The sequence below is a fragment of the Cyrtonyx montezumae genome, unplaced genomic scaffold (genome assembly GCF_038088225.1).
Source record: "Cyrtonyx montezumae isolate F1298 unplaced genomic scaffold, pur_monq_1.0 scaffold_3, whole genome shotgun sequence".
In the NCBI taxonomy this organism is placed as follows: domain Eukaryota; kingdom Metazoa; phylum Chordata; class Aves; order Galliformes; family Odontophoridae; genus Cyrtonyx; species Cyrtonyx montezumae.
In genome coordinates, this window is record NW_027072034.1 from 30,449,911 (window position 1) to 30,465,852 (window position 15,942).

General features: G+C 41.9%; 1 protein-coding gene across 1 annotated transcript in view; it reads left to right on the top strand.

Annotated features, from left to right (window-relative positions):
- The window catches only part of EDAR (ectodysplasin A receptor), a 60,366-nt gene that overhangs the window by 19,992 nt on the left and 24,432 nt on the right, over positions 1 to 15,942 (top strand). The window contains exon 2 of the mRNA XM_065741072.1: positions 15,359 to 15,427. Coding sequence (XP_065597144.1) covers positions 15,359 to 15,427 — 69 coding nt within the window. The remainder of the gene's footprint in view (positions 1 to 15,358; positions 15,428 to 15,942) is intronic.

Below are 15,942 nucleotides of genomic sequence, written 5' to 3' on the forward strand. Positions count from 1 at the left end.
TTAAAGTACTTGAAAGCAAACAGAGGAGCACAGCAAATCTGGTAAAAGTTCTGTGAAGAGAGACTGAGGACACTGGGCTGTCCAAGCTGGAAACGAGGAGGCTGAGACAACCTTATTGCTCTCTGCAGCTCCCTGAGGAGGGGAAGCAGTGGGAGGTGCCAGGCTCTGCTCCTGGGAATTGATGACAGGATGCAACGGAATGGCATAAAGATGCACCAAGTCAAGTATGAAGGCGTTGGGAAGTGTGGGAAGCAAGTATGGGCATTGGGAAACCTCTTTACTTTGAGGGTTCTCTGATGGTAAACCTCTGCTCTCTGATGACAGTGACAGGACCCAAGGGAACAGCATAGAGCTGTGTCAGGGGAGAGTCAGGTTGGGGGTTAGGAAAATATTCTTCACCAGAGGGTGGTGCCCAAGGCAGTGGTCATGGCCCCAAGCTGCTAGAGTTCAAAGAGAGAACACTACTTTCAGACGTAGGGTTTGAATTTTGGATGGACCTGTGTGGAGCCAGGAGCTGGACTTGTTGATGTTTGTGTGTTCCTTCCAACTTGGAATATTCTATGATTCTGTGATATTTGAAGTTCCTTTTCAATCAAACTGTTCTGTTCTGCCCATTCTAAAATGAAGAATATCTATCAAGGCCTCGTGCAGTAGTTTCATCTCAGTGTTGGCCATTTAGGTAGCATACACAATACATAGAGAGATCAGTGGACAAAGGAGAGAGACTTCTTTGCTATATTTAAAGCAGAACTGTTTTTGCCAGCCCTCACAACTGGATTCTTTCTTGGCCACGCAACTGTGTTTGCCCATAATACATTCAGTCCTCAAAAAGAAGCATTAGGATTTGAGGATGAAAGCAGATTTTTGTAGTGGAAATATTGCAAAGATGTTCTGCCAGAAAAATCTTTTTTAGCAACTTGAGCATCCAACTCAAAATAGCAGCTCATGATGTAGTCTTTGCTTTCATCCAGCACCACAGTGAAAAGCTTGAAGCTGGCATGGTTCAGCAGTCTGTAGGAGATACGATGACAGCTTTCTGAGGGTACAGATTGCTTTTGTTCTCCAGATGAAAACACTCTTACCATGTCAGTCTCAACATCCCCTTCATTAACCTGGCAAAGCAAAGAGCATGGAGAATAGGAACATGTTGCTATGGCATCATTGGCAAACAACAAATTTGGTAGTTTACTCCAGTAGAATGAAAAACCCAGAGCAGAGCTTAGGTGTAGATTTAGGCAATACAAAAGGACTGTATTTGCTGTTGCATAAACAGCAGCATTTTAGAATGTTATATCTCTTACAAATACAAGATATTTTCTCGCATATTGATAGAAATGCCAACATAGATTTTGGGAAAGGAGGAGAAGAACAAGTCAAAACCCACAACAGCCTCAAACATTCAGTGGTTTAATAAATGAGAGTTCTCTCACCTCTAGTAAGTCCCTGCCTGTGTCATCACAACCTAATCCTGGGATGTGTAAAAGAGACCTTATAAACTCCCCAATGGAATGCTCTGTTTAGAATGGATGAGGTCTTCATTAAAGCACTGTGTTTGGTTTTAGACATCTTCCTCAAGAAAGATTGGAAAATTTGGATAAAACACAGGTAGAAGAGATAACAGTCAGCACTCTATAAAAATCTCAGTCATGCAAGATTGGATGAATTTGGATTGTTTTGTATTAAAGTATGACCAATCTGAGACATGATATCAGACAAATACGTAGACTATTGCAGAGCAGAAGAAAACAATCTGTTCTCACCACATAAATGGTGGACCAAGATGAATTTCAGCATCTTCAAGTGAATGAAGAGAGATGTAGGTTAGACATTAGGAGGAGCTGCCTTATACCAAGAACAGCAAAGCACTGGAATCAATGGCCAAGGAAAAACTGTGGAATCTCTGTCACTGGAGGTTCTTAAGATCTGGTTAGATATATGTTTATTGGGGTGGTGGAGATTGATTTTGCCTAGTGTGAAACAGAAGGGTAGATAAGAGAACTTTCTGAAGTTCCATCTGGTCCTTTTTTTTTTTTAATCTTTTTAATGATTGAATTATTTGATAACAAATCTACAAGAAACAGATAAACACAGACCTCAGAATCCCTTAACTTTCTTCTAACCAGATGCATTTTACTGAACTGATATATACAGAATTATCTAAATTTTGTAAAATCTAATGGCTTTATAGTGTACTGCTTTTGACACAATGTGTGTCTTAGAGATATTTTTTTAAAGAAATTACAGTTGAGAAGAGGCAAAAACCTTGTGAAACTAGGCTAGTTTATTGTATCTTATCGTAATGTTACCTCACCATCAAAATTACCTCTTCAAAAATAAGGGGATGAAGCAGATGAAAAACATCCATGCTGGCCTAGCAAAAGGAATTTTTCTGTTCAAATACTTGGCCACAAACTAGGAAGCTGTCAGATGTGGAAGAAATGAAATATAGGGAGAATTAAGCTTTTTCCATGTTTAGTAATAAAATGTATGAAGGCATAACATGGAGATGCAGCATCCAAAATAGTAAGTATCTGTGATCTAAATTTTCCAGAAAAGGTCCATGTGAAATGAAGAAGTGTTTGCAATATAATCTGAATTTAGGCAAGTTTAATCCAAGGAGAACAATCATCAGCCTCTTGTCACTGCAATTATGGTAAGTTCTTAAATGCCAAAAAAGTAAACACTTGAATTTATTGATGTACAGTTTTCTTCTTCTTTTTTATAATCCTGATATCCAAAAATGGCGCAACAAAATATTTGTATTCACCTAGAATTATCTCAGTTAGTTTTATCCACCTTTGCTTTCTGCCTTTCACTTATCTTCTGCCTACAAATGGAGTGAAGTGACCTGCCCCCATCCACCTGGTGTTTCTCTTATTTCTGTGACCTACTGCACTGCTTTCCAACAACCCGTCTCCCCTGTCCATAGACAGATGTAGTATCCAACTCTACCTCTTATTCTCAGGTGGCCATACTATAGTTCATCAGTTGTGTAAGACCTAGCTGGGCCATTTCTTTGAAAGCTCTTCCAGCTTCCTTCTCCTGCTTTGGAAATCTTTACCTTATAAAGCCCAGATGTGTTCATCCAACCTGTGGCAAGGTAAAGCTCTGTTCTTGGCTGCAAGTCTCATGGAGAAAACCATGTTACATGTCCAGTCCTGAAAAAATAAGAAACCAAAACAAAACAAAAACCCACAAAGCACAGTGAGAACCTCCTCTTCTACAAGCTTGAAAATCCAAGGACTGATGAGTGAGCACAAATTTCCAGCAAGTTCCTCTTCTTCCTAGCCTAGAGACATGCTAATAAATAGCTCTACCATTTCTGCTCAGCTCTTCTCCAAAACCTATTTGAATGTACCCAGACAGGGACAAGAAGTAGCTCAAACCATCAGGAAGGGTTAAAAAGCTGGCAAATGTACCTAATGTGTATTTCACATTTTTCCACAGCCTGAAACACAAAAGCATCTGCCTTGTCTTGAAGGTATAACTGTGCCACTGCAAAAATCTTGTGAAGGCCCTAGCATGAGCTGTGGGCAGTCCCAGTCAGTCTGCCAGAACAGGCTTCTTTCAGCTGAATGTCGTCCTACAAGTACAGATCAGAGCTTCCTTCAGAAAGGCAAACCAGCATAAAACCTGCCTAAAACCAGCCTAAAACCTCTTCCTTCCCTGGTGTTTCCCCTGCAGCACCTGCTCTGTGTGCATGTATCTCTCAACTGCCCAGCTCCTGACTTCAGGCTGGAGTATCTGTATTTCTTCCTTCAGGATGGCATTTAACCAGGGTTTTGTTCAACTAGCTCTTCACTTAAATTCTTGTCACCATCCCAAAGAGATTGGCACAGCGTTGCAGAGCTTTACCAGGAGAAGCAGGAGCTGCCACGGGGCAGACATCACTGCTCTCTGTAGTACAATCTTCTCACGTGCCTTCAAGTAGAGACTTGAACATCATCACAAGGATGGTTTAAGACTCATCCTCTTCCCCATCCTGCCTCTCTGCACAGCATGGCTTCAGTTCTGCTTCCCAAAGCCTTTGTGGTTTGCTCACAGGAGACTGACATTGCCTCCAGCCCTGGAGGCCCTGTGCCGTTTTCAGGAGTCACATAACCCAAGTCCCACACAGCAGCCATCTCCCAGCTGACTGAGAGCTGATCAGCAGGCGGAACCCCACCAGAGAGGAACCACAGCCTGTGCTTGGCTCTGCTGCCTTCCAGTTACACCAGATTCCCCTCTCCTGTTCACAGACTTGTGCCCTGCTCTGGCCCAAGTCTCTCACTCTGGACGCCTGCCCTTCATGCCTCCCCCAGCTCTGTGCCTAGACTTTTGCCCTGATTCCCGCTTTCATCCAGCATCGGCTCACCCTCCGGTCTTCATTTCTGTTCTAACCAGGAGGCAGGAGCTCTGTCCCACCCAAGCCCTGGTATATAGGTGTGGCAGCACCTTGTGGGGTTTAACACCTAGGCGGTGCTCAGAATAATTAAAGGCCAAATGGATTCCTCCCACACCTTGGCTGCCCCGGGAAAGCGGGGATATGTGCACGTTAGCCTTGCAATGCTACGTGCGGGGTCCTGACACTGCGCGGCTCGTTTTCATGTCATTCCAAGCTGCCTTTAAGTGATGCAGGTCTGCAGCGCATAGACAGGACCTTTGCCATGTTGAAATGCCTTCGAGCAGCAACCACCCATGTTGGCAGGCTATTAAGTTTCTGTAGAATTTTGTCAAGTCTCCAGATGAACATCAAACCATCCCAAATCTCCCGAGGGGCTAAGAATTAAAAAGAAAAAAAAAAAAAAAAAAAACTGACTTCACATGTCATTATTCCCTGCAGCTTTGTAGCTAATTTAGTATCTGTTGATCCTGGTGCCAATAAATGGTTTATCTTTAAACTCGCTCTATGCTTTCAGACTTTATTTCATTCTCAGGTTTAGTGTTGATTGTTTAGCTAACAATTCAGTGATCTAACAGCCCGTATAAGAAGAAATATTCACTGTATGTATCTTTTTTTGTGCGTATTTGTTCCATTAAGCAAAACTTCACATCATAGCAGAACATTTCTCCATGAAAATTTGCTTCCTGGGAAGCAAGTCGTCAGCGGAGCGTTAATATATGTGCTAATGTGCTGCCCCCCAGTGGAGATTTGGTTTGGGAAACCGAGCTCTCCAAACCTTCACTAGTAGCATGCATAAAGAAAACACTACTATGGGAAGTATGAAATCACATTAACCTAACCACTGCAGAGACAGTGTTAAATCTGTTCAAACTTGTTTTATGGAGAGGATGGTTTTCATCCAACTTAAATTTTGGAGTATAAAATAGTGCAGACCCAGAGATACTTCCTTCTCTGAAAGTACTGCAGTCAGAGGGAGCAGAAGGTCTTCAGCTGCTTATGGATGACACTTTGCATTTAAGAGTTTCTGAGGTAAACTGTAGGAAGTTCTCATTTTTAAAGAACAGCCAAATCCAAAATGTCTGAAGACTGACCTAACTTACTGTTACATGTAATATTAAGGCAGCTGGAGGGAGCTATATTTATTCACTACAACATCATCTGGTAGGAAAATGTGTCACCTTCTGGTTTGTACCAGAAAAGATTATGTTTATTTCAGTATATTCAGTATTTCTGGGAATAACTTTAAATCATTGTTTTCCTTTTTTTTTTTTTCTTTTCTCTCATTGGATCTTTTTCTTCCAGAAATCATAGGACTGACATTGCTCTGACATTGCTTTCCAGATATCCTTTTCCTGTCCTTGTTTCTTTTTTCATACGTGTTATAAAACCTACACAATCTGGTTGAAAGTACTCATACTCTTAGCTTGCACAAAGGTTCTTCGATCAAAGGGCAGCTTCAGATGAATCTAAATTTAAAAGAACGCATACAACTATAAGTCTGGATTGTAGAGCTCAAGACCGCAAGGCCATGATGTTCACCACTGCTTGAATTCTCTTTGAATATTATCTTCTTCATTTTTCCCATAGTGTTCTGCCGTGTTTCCTTCATATCACCTCTGCATCAGGATAGGGAAATGCTTTTAAAACCACATCTCCATATTTTCTTGTGATCGTGTCACTGGAATGGGATGAGGAAATAAATGCACATGTAGGTGATAAAAATCTCTTTTTCTCCTCAGAGCATAGAGGAGTTGTACCACCGCATAACTTCCCACTCAGTCTTTGCCAGCATACATTTTCACCTTTCAGCTCCTCTCTTCCACCACAACACCTCTCACAGCCAGTGGATATGTAGGCCGGTGAGACGTGCAGTCATTTATCCTTCTCATGCCCTGCTGCCTTGTGGTTTGCCTCATATGGTTTCAGCAGTGAGGATTGCAGCGGAAGTTTGTTTATATAAAACTTTGGATGATGGTGCCTTAATGCTGAAGGTACTCTTCCCTTCCTGTCTACATTTGGGGTCAATAGCTCAATAGTTTTGTTAGTGCTTTTTGCAAAATAAATACACCCATGTCTTTTGTTAAATCATAAAAGAATTAAAAATTCCCCTCATATGTACAATTTCAATATGATCTTGCTAAGTAAAACCAGACTTCTAATTCATCCTTGACAGGAAGTTTTCATTTCTAAATGGAGCCAGGGGCACTGTCACATTGTTACACGTAAGGAAAATGGGATAGGTCCACCTTGTCAAAAATGAGTAGAGAACTATAGGTCATGTCAGGGGAGGCTTTACTGAACTGAAGACTCACACCTACTTTTCAAAATACGTAAGAGTACAAAAAGTTGCAAACTGCAATTAAAATTTGCTGAGCGTGCCAAGCTGGAGGGCAGTATTCCTGTTGAAATATCTAGGGTACAGTTGCAAGGTTGCTCCTCCTTGGGAAGGAGGTCATGTATTTACTCTAATGAGTTTGTATTTAGCATAGCACAGCTGTTAGTGGTGTCAGTAAATGGTTAGAATGTGTGTGTGCGCTGACTTTGGTGGTCTGGGGGGGGAGTAAGTATGTAGAGAGAAGTGATTCCTTTTGTTAGACTGGCTGGTGTACCTAGGTACATCAAACAGATCTCAGACCTAACTTCCTCAGCAGGTCCAAGAGCAACACTGTAAGCCATAATAACTGCAAAATGGAAGCAGGGACTCTCAGATCAATCTTATTATGCTAATCAGTTCCACCACATGAGAGAAAACAGTGGATAACACCTGTGGAGTTGGTGGTATGTTAACTTGGAAGGCAGTGACAGCCTGTAAGGTTTTTCAGAGCAGGGAGAGAAAAAGAGAAGGGGGGAGGAAAAAAAAAAAAAAACGGTCATTTGCACCTGTAGTGTATTTTTAAATACATTATTACATTTCTGATATTTTGTAATTAACCCAAGTTAATTGGAAGCTTGTGGATGCACATTTCCAGCCCAGAGGACAGCCAGCTTTTAAAAACAGCTTGCTCCCTTGAAAGGCTCAGCTTGACATAGCCTAGTAACAGGTTTATCAGATAAGGTACCACCAGGCTTAACGTGCTCCTTAATTAGGAATGTAAACACTTTCATTAAAAAAAAAAATAAGAAATGAGTGCCTTTGAGAACTTACTGAAGAGATTTGATGATTATTGTGTCAATAGAGAAAGTATTGCAGCAAAAAAAAAAAAAAAAAAGCTGTTTCCTCATCTCCTTCACTTTATAACTGTGAAGCAGAGATTTGACTTCACTGGGCATCATCTGATCTGAGGGGCAGCCAGCGTTTGGAGGGTGTGCAGGTATAAAATAGAAGTGTCTGTGTACACATGCATGCCTTTTATCTGGGCATGTGCATGGAGTGGGCTGACTTTGGCTGCAGTTAGACATGGTGGTGTTCCCTCCTCCTGTAGGCCAAATGATGGGCACAGCCAGAAGCCTCAGCAGGCCTCAGCTCATAACTACCCACAGACACCAAGCTTTGGCTGCTTTGGCACGTTCTTCCCTTCTGCCTTGCACTGCGAGCCACATTTTGTCCTTAAGGCCACATCCCCTCTTTGTCCCCGCAGGTGGGACCCACACCCATGGGTTGAATGGATGGATGGGGCTCATGGGGACAGCTCTTCCAGCACCACCCAGAGCAATGCCTCTAGCCACCTTGCCCTTCAGGCACCCTTGTGGCCTCGCTGCCTGTGTGGGCTCTTTTCTCATCTAAGAGCTCCCCCAGGCCTGCTCCCTCTCCCTGCTTTTCCCAATGACAATGGTGGCCCGAGCAGCTTGGGATATAACTCTGAATTTAAATGCGGCCAGCCTTCAGTTTGCAAAAGCAATAAATCCCCTTCAAACACAGTTATGTAAAAAGGAGAATAATACAAGAAATAATGCTTGTTGGCAGCAAATATATCCCTTTGTCTGCAAGACAGAGGCCCGTTGAAAACAAGAGGCTTCAGTGTCGCTTAATGCACTTGCGAGGGCCAGAAGTTGGTGGCTAGGACCATGCTGGTGACATCCTCTTGCGTGTGGTGACCTGTTCCTGGGAGGTTCACCCTTTGAAGAACCCACCGCTGCTTTTCCGTGTCCATCTGGGATGCGGCAGTTCAGATGTTTTCATGCAAACCATGGAAAATAAAAACAACTGTGGTTTGAGCTCTCTTAACAAATTTTCTGGCTTTTAGCTAAGAAATGCAAATGTACTGCAGAGCTAGGAACAGACATTATTTATTGATGGTCACTGTAGGGTTTCTATTCTATTTACATTTTCTGTGAATTCTGTTGATGGTCACTGTAGGATTTCAACTCAGTTTCTTCCAGTTAAGTATTTCTAAGTTTCTCCACCTCTATACTGTCAATCAACAATTATAGTATATAAAAAATATCTGTTTCTTCTAAAAATTCTAAAATTAATCTGCTTCCTAAATACCATCAGTTTTGAAGGTGCTCAGCAGCTCACAGGATTGGACCCTGAGGAACAGAAGCAAAGTGTGAGTTCAAATCCTTGTTGATCTTTATAATGCAAGCCACAGCTCAGACTGCTCTCATTAGGGTTATCTGTTATCTGTCATCTAGAAAGCATAGAGCCTTATAAAATGGAAAAGATGTTAGAAAAATATCAACATTGCTTCAGTGGTTTGTATTTTCCTAATAGGCTGCTGATTTTCTGCTCCAAATGGGAGGTAACACATGTCTCAGGAATTAAGGAGAGCTTCTGAATCTAAAGTGAGCTGCTTTCATCCCAGCGATTTCAGTTCACCCCTGGAAGTACAGTACCGAAAGTGTATGTTCTGTTTCTCAAGCAGGGCCAAGCTCTGTGAGAAGCACAGCCTGATGCAGCCCTGGTGTTACACAGTGGACAGAATATGAGTGCAGTTCCTTATTAATTCTTGCACTGGAGTTGTTTGATCAAGATGCTTAATATGCTCATTTACAGTTTATCCAGGTCTATCCTGTGCCTCTTTCCACGGAAAACTTCAGTGCCCTCTGGCAGCTGAGAGCTGGTTTAGGTCCCTGAGGCAACCCCTGCCTCTTGCTGGTCTTCTGTGTGAGATGATGGCCCACCAAAGCCATTTGAGCAAGGAAGCGAGCAAGCTGGGAAGAATGTGCTGTAGCACTTCCTGGCAGGCATTCAGAGGGGCTCAAGATAATAGGGAAGTCTTCATGAAAGCCTCCTTCAAAAAATTTTGGTTTTGGGAAGGTTGGAAGGGAGCCTCTCCTGCTGGGGAAAATCTTCATGGGGGCTGGCCAAAAAAAGTCAAGATTTTTTTTTCCACTACAGTCATGAGGGTTCTGACTTTTTTGTAATTGTGTGTTAAAACAAATCCCAGATTATAATAATAATTATTATTATTATTTATTTTATTATAGAAAACAAAAGGGATCACATGACTTACCCTAAGGGTCAGGGCAACCTTTTGACTTGGGGAAGGTACAAGTCTGCTCACATTTTTGCCCTCATGAGCGTTTTTGTGCATAAAACAGTATTGACTGGAGAGCTGCAGCAGATGCCAGTGCATCCAGAGGTTTTTAAGGGCCTAATCCCTGCTCTGTCACTTCACCACCAAGACACCAGACTTCCTAGAGGGAACACCACTGAAGTTGGCTGGGGGTGTTTGCACTTAATTCATGCCCCCATTTCCACAGGTAGAAAAGCTGCATGTGAAAAGCGTATTAGAGGAGGCCTTTCCTTATTTCTGTCTTTTGCATTTTTTTTCCTGCATCACATCCTTTCTTCTTTTATTTTTCTTCCTGAAAACATTTTCAAAAAGCTGATGGCCTGACTATGCGAGAAATAACATGCATCTTTGTGTAAGATGAGAAAACAGCTTTGGGTACAGACTTCCAGATGTAGTTTCCAGATAAGTTAGTCTGTGAGGAGACAGATAGCTCTTTATTAGTCTTAATAGCCCCCACATATTCAGCATGCAGTGTTCCCATTGGAAAATTAAGGAATCTCTGGTGTCCCCTCTAGTCAACTCAACTCCCAGAGGAAAAAATCTTGTTGCTATGCCCAAGCAGTTAATTATTTTTCTGATGGGAGGTACCAGATCACAGAGGCAATTAAAGAGGTATTTGTAGCTTGAGCTGTTGTAGCTTCTTTTTGATGTTTCAGGTAAAAGGAAGGGCAGAGTTGTATCTTTCTCTGAGGTAATTCTTAAGGTGTATTCGTATGGCCAAAGTGATATAAAGTAGATACTGGAAAGCATGTAGTTCATCTTATCCTGCAAATGCAATATTGCTCAGTGCACTGTTTTTTTCCGGTGTTCACAACAATGCAAACTGTAACCAAGGCTACACAATAGTTTTCTTCATAATCTCCATGTTTTCATTTGCTTACAGTTTTCTAAGTTTATTCTCCCTCCAAGCTTGCACTGCCATCATTGTCATTCAGTGATGCGTTCCGAGATGCCTGTTTCCTCCTGAAAGGAAAATTCAAACCACATCTTTGTGTTTGCAAGGCTGGAGCCAAACTGAACTCTGCTGCTGAACTCTGAAACTGATGAGGCCCTGCAGTGAGGATTATATGCTTATCTCAGTTAAGAAGGATTTAGCAGCATCGAAGCCGACAAAGATTATCTACCACGCACATGCGAGAAACTGTGATAATCTGCGAGAAGGCGGTTCATGAGGTTCCTCTCATAAACCTTGGGAGCTCAAACAGGCACTGAATTTGTTGGTGGCACCTGTGAGGTTCATATGATCTACCCTCCTTTTATTTATACAGAACTTTTTGTCTTTCATTCTGCTGCCCAGAATGTGTCTGTGTGTGTACAGAATGGTGATCAAAATGGTGAAGCTGTCTGAGACAGCTGTTGTGCATTTCTTCTCATGAAGTCAAGATTGCATCCTTGAATTGTGTCTACATTAAAGAAATGCATAAACACCAAAGAAACCCTTCTCTGCAGCATTAAGCACAGATTTCTGCACCTTGATCTATGTGCTTCTTCTCCTTTTTCCATCAGTTTCTGTTTAAACAACAACAACAAAAATCTCAATGACAGGAAATTAGTTTTTATGCTGTGTTAATACAGAATCCACAGAACTAAAATAACTGTTAAGACCATTTATCGAAAGTTGTTTAGCTTAGACCACCAACTACTGTAACCTCACTGCATATTCTACTTATTTACTTCATTTACTCGTGGATACTGTAAACATAGTGGCAGCACTACTTAATTATCTAAGTAAATTAAATTCAAAGGCTGACTACAGTGAATGCTGCTTTTTCTCCTTCAGACAGCATGAACCAAGCATGTTCTGCCTGGGGACGTATATATATATTTATCTATTTATGTGTACCTGCCAGTCAATGGTAAGATGCCGCAAAGACTGTACAGAAGGACCTTTCATCTGGGAAGAGAAAGACTTGAGTGACAGGGACCCAGGCGTCTCTTTTCCTATTCCCCCAGGCCAAACCTGAGCCTCACAGTCTCCTGGAGAGAAGCTGAGACAGCGAGTCTCTTGCACCTCTTGCTGTGGTTGCCACTGGCAAAATAGTCTTCCTTTTCCTGTCAGCTTCTGTACGTATTCCTAACAGTTATTAACGAATATGCCCCGAAAGGAAAATATGACTGTAATTAGCAACCCCCCTAAGTCAAGCTGAGACTTGCTGTGTTGCACACCTGATCCACAAAGACCCAAGCCTGTGTTTTACACCTCCTCTCCAGACACCCGCTTGTCCTCAGCTAGGACGTGAGACAGGATGTGCAGAGGGCTCAGTGGACGAGCTGCTGGAAATTCCATATTGCATAGGAGCTATTGTGTGATCCCTCCAAAAATGCACTTCCAGCTCTTTCCTGCTGATCGCTGCCTGCCATCCTGTGAGTCCAACGTTTGTGTTATTCAAAACAGGCAGACTGATATTGCCCTTCACCAGTGAATTCTTCGGGGCTATAAGCTCAACACCAATCAGCTGATGCATTGCTGCAGCTGATATTTTACCTGCCCTTGAAGAAGGATTGAATTTGTAGGACAAAACCATAAAGCTTTCCCAAAAATCATGTGTGGTGGAGGGGCAGGAAAGATTTCCAAAATGGTTCATGTGCACCAGTACGTGTTTTAATCCTACATACGCTTCAGTACCAGCAATGAAGAAGATCAGCAGTGGACCCAGACTTCAGCTTTGCCTGCCAAATGTTCACAGGTAAAGACTTCTATAGAGCAGCAAAGCTCTACACAGATGCCCCTCATCTCCTGAACTAAAAAGTGCCTTAGCGTGCCCTGTGTCACAGGGACGGCCTTTGGTTTGTTCTGGAACAGTGTCCGAAGCTAGTGCTGTGGCTCTCAGTGTGAGATAGCAGACACATCATGTGTGCCTGCTTTCTGTTGTGTTCATTTGAAAATTTGGCTTGGAAGCCAAATTTGTGTAATTCAGTATTTCCCTCCACCCTCTCTCTGAGGCCCTGAGCTCTTCGTTTTGCTCCCGGAGGCCTCCCAGGAGCAGTGAGTACCTGGGAATATAAGGGGAAAGGGAACCACCTGTAAATTTGTTCAAGCATTCCTCAGAGCTAATTGTTCTTAATGGTTAGGGCCCGTAATAACTGGACACTTTTCCCCTGCTTCTTGGCAGACACAGGCTGATTGTCCAAGCTCTGCATGTTTCTACATATGTCAGCTAGAAGCAAAAGTGATCTTAGCCTTAGAAAATCCCTTGTTGTGCAGATGAGATTAATGTGTGATAGATTATACGGTGTGGGTGTAAATTAGAATGCTTGAAAATTGAAAGAAAGCCTAGGTGCAGTCTAGCATGTCTTGGTACATACCATCAGGTATCATTTCAGCTGAGGAGCTACCTACATCCCTACTGTCTTAAACCTCCTACATCTGCTTTTCCCCACTCCTCTGCACTATGAAAATACAGTAAGTATTTTGTTTTTTACCTTTAAAGGAATAAATAAATAAACCACACACACTCAAATCAGAAAATAACATTGCCCGTTTATGGCAGCATACTTGAATAAGGGGGTGAATAATTAAATTCAACATTTTGTTTTTCCAATATGGGGAAAAGAAACCTCCCCTTGTGTTCTTATCTGGCCACGTTCAGCACTTAGAATGGTTGTACAGTAAGAAACTATTTGCCATATGCTTGACGTATTGCTGTGTATAATAATAGAATGTGGGGAAAAAAATGTATGTTTACACACAAAATTTACCCCCACATGTATATTTATATTGAAAGAGAAAAATATTGTATGTATGTATGTATAACTTGACACTTTCAACATTTTGTGTAAATAAATACCAAATGGATGGAGGAGAATGTATTATACATTAATAGACTAGACTTCTTCATTTCCATTTTTCAAATCTGGCTGTGATTGCATATAAGTACCTCTAACAGTAAACATCTGGGTGGCTCGAAAGCCAGTGAAGCATGTTTTTGCTGTAAAATATGTTTTTAGTGTAAAGTTAAGTATTCAGACTTCGCTAGTGAAAATTTGGGACCCTACTCAGTTTATACTATTACTTTGCCATACTGCTGTGGAAACAGCTTTGATAATATTCATAGCTGAAGTTGAACAAGCTGTTTTATAATTAGTATTCAGTTTAACAGACACATATGTGAAGATTACATCCCTGGAACTTTTCCAACTATACTGTCATAGCAAAAGCCTTTGTCCAGCTTCAGTGTTTGACAGTTTGTGCGATGGCATGACCGTTTTCCATCTCTCACCTCCAGATTTAAGACAATTTATCTCTGATTCTCTTTTGTTTCTGGGTTTCAAAGTACAGTTTCCTGCAGAAAGGAGTATGTTCATAACTCAGTTTGTCCACCCACCCACCCAGCTACCTGTCTCAGCTAGCCCAATTGCTAGAAGGAACATATAAAGCAAGTTCTTAGCTTGATGCTGGCATGATATAACTTTACTTAACCCATTTAGTGTTTAAAAATGTAAATGTTAATGGCTATCTTGAACACTGAAGTGTTGCTCTAACATAGATTGTATGTGTGTGTGGCACAAAGCAGTAATTGTACTCTTTTTTTCTGAGAGCCTAAAACCTTGCAGCACCTGAGACCTGGAAAATTTAAAGAGCAGCTCATATCTACTAGGACCAAAGTGCTGCAAACGTTTGCAATTTGAAGCTGTAAAGTCCCTAAGGCATATTATGTACTCTAACAATAGCATTTAATATGTTGTATCATACTAGAGAAACAGTTCGTGCCTCTTTTTCCTGTCTCATTTTATCCCTTAGAAAGAAATCCAGTACATGAATATGTAACATTAGCTCTTATTCAAAGTTATTCATAGAACTGGATTTGAAAAAATGAAATAAATTAGCACGTGTGTTTACAAGAGATCATGGCCTTTATTTTTCTCCAGCCATTGTAATGCACTTAAAATACAAAATTCAGCTTCCTCTTTGAGTTTAACCTCTTATATGAACAGCCTGCCTATCAGGAACAAAATGCAGCCAATGCTTGCTACTGAAGGCAGCTCTGGGCTTTCCCACCAGATCCACGGGTGCCAACAATGAAGGTGTAGCCCCAGCGTGACATCTGCCTGAGCTGATGGCCATCATTTCACTCCATGGCTCTCCTTTTTGATGCTTCATCTGGATCTTTCCCAGACAAACCTGATCTAGTTGGCTCAAGGACACAAGCCAGGCTTGCCTACTGCCCCTAACCTCTTTTATTTAGTGGTCAGGACGCAGCTCTCAGTTCCTCCACAGGAGGATTTCTCATTAAGCCCAAGAAGTGCAAGGGTTCAGAGCTCGTTCCTCATCTCTGGCCCATTTTTATGAGGATTGCAAGGCCATACTGCTGCATGCTTTCTCAGAAAGGCAGATGTGCAGTATGTGTGGGAGTGCACGTGCACATCTCAACCCTTTTGTTTAGAGCTTTGTATAACTCTGGGCATTGCTCCCGTATAACCTGTGTTCTGATGATGAGCCCTACTGTTCTTATTTTGGCAACACACACACATATTTACTAATGTTCATAAACAATCCCCAATTCTGTCTTTTTAGATAAAATATCAAGAGAACATGGCTCACCTGGGTGAACGTAAATGGACTCACATGTTTCCTTTTCTGGTGGTAGGTATCTACGTGTTTATAGCTATTTCCAGTGTGTGGAGATAAGTGGGGTCCATTTGAGTCTTTGCAAACATCTGTGAATTGCCAAGTCACACCTACAGGTGACTGAGCACTGGACCTTGAAGCGGTGATCAGTTTCCAATCTAAGCAGCACTCAAGCATCTCCTTCAGTTCTGTTTAGATTGGAACATCTGTCTAAATCTCTATTTCCCAATGTGGGAGAGGTCAGTGAGGAGAAGGGTGGAGGAGAAGAACCTAAAATGGAGCAGAAGTAAAAAGGACATCATCTCTGACCCACCAGGCTGATGCGTCATGTGAAACACGGCCATACTGTGATTGAGGCTGTTCGTTATCTCAGGTTGTTATCGTTGTCCTTGGTAGTTACATTTTTGAACACTCATTAAAATTGTGAGGGGTAAGGGAGTAAACTGATGCATTTGCTGCACTAGGTAACAGGAGAATTAATAGACTGGGAACCACACCTTCTGTATTTTGAGGAGTAGCTGTGATAACAG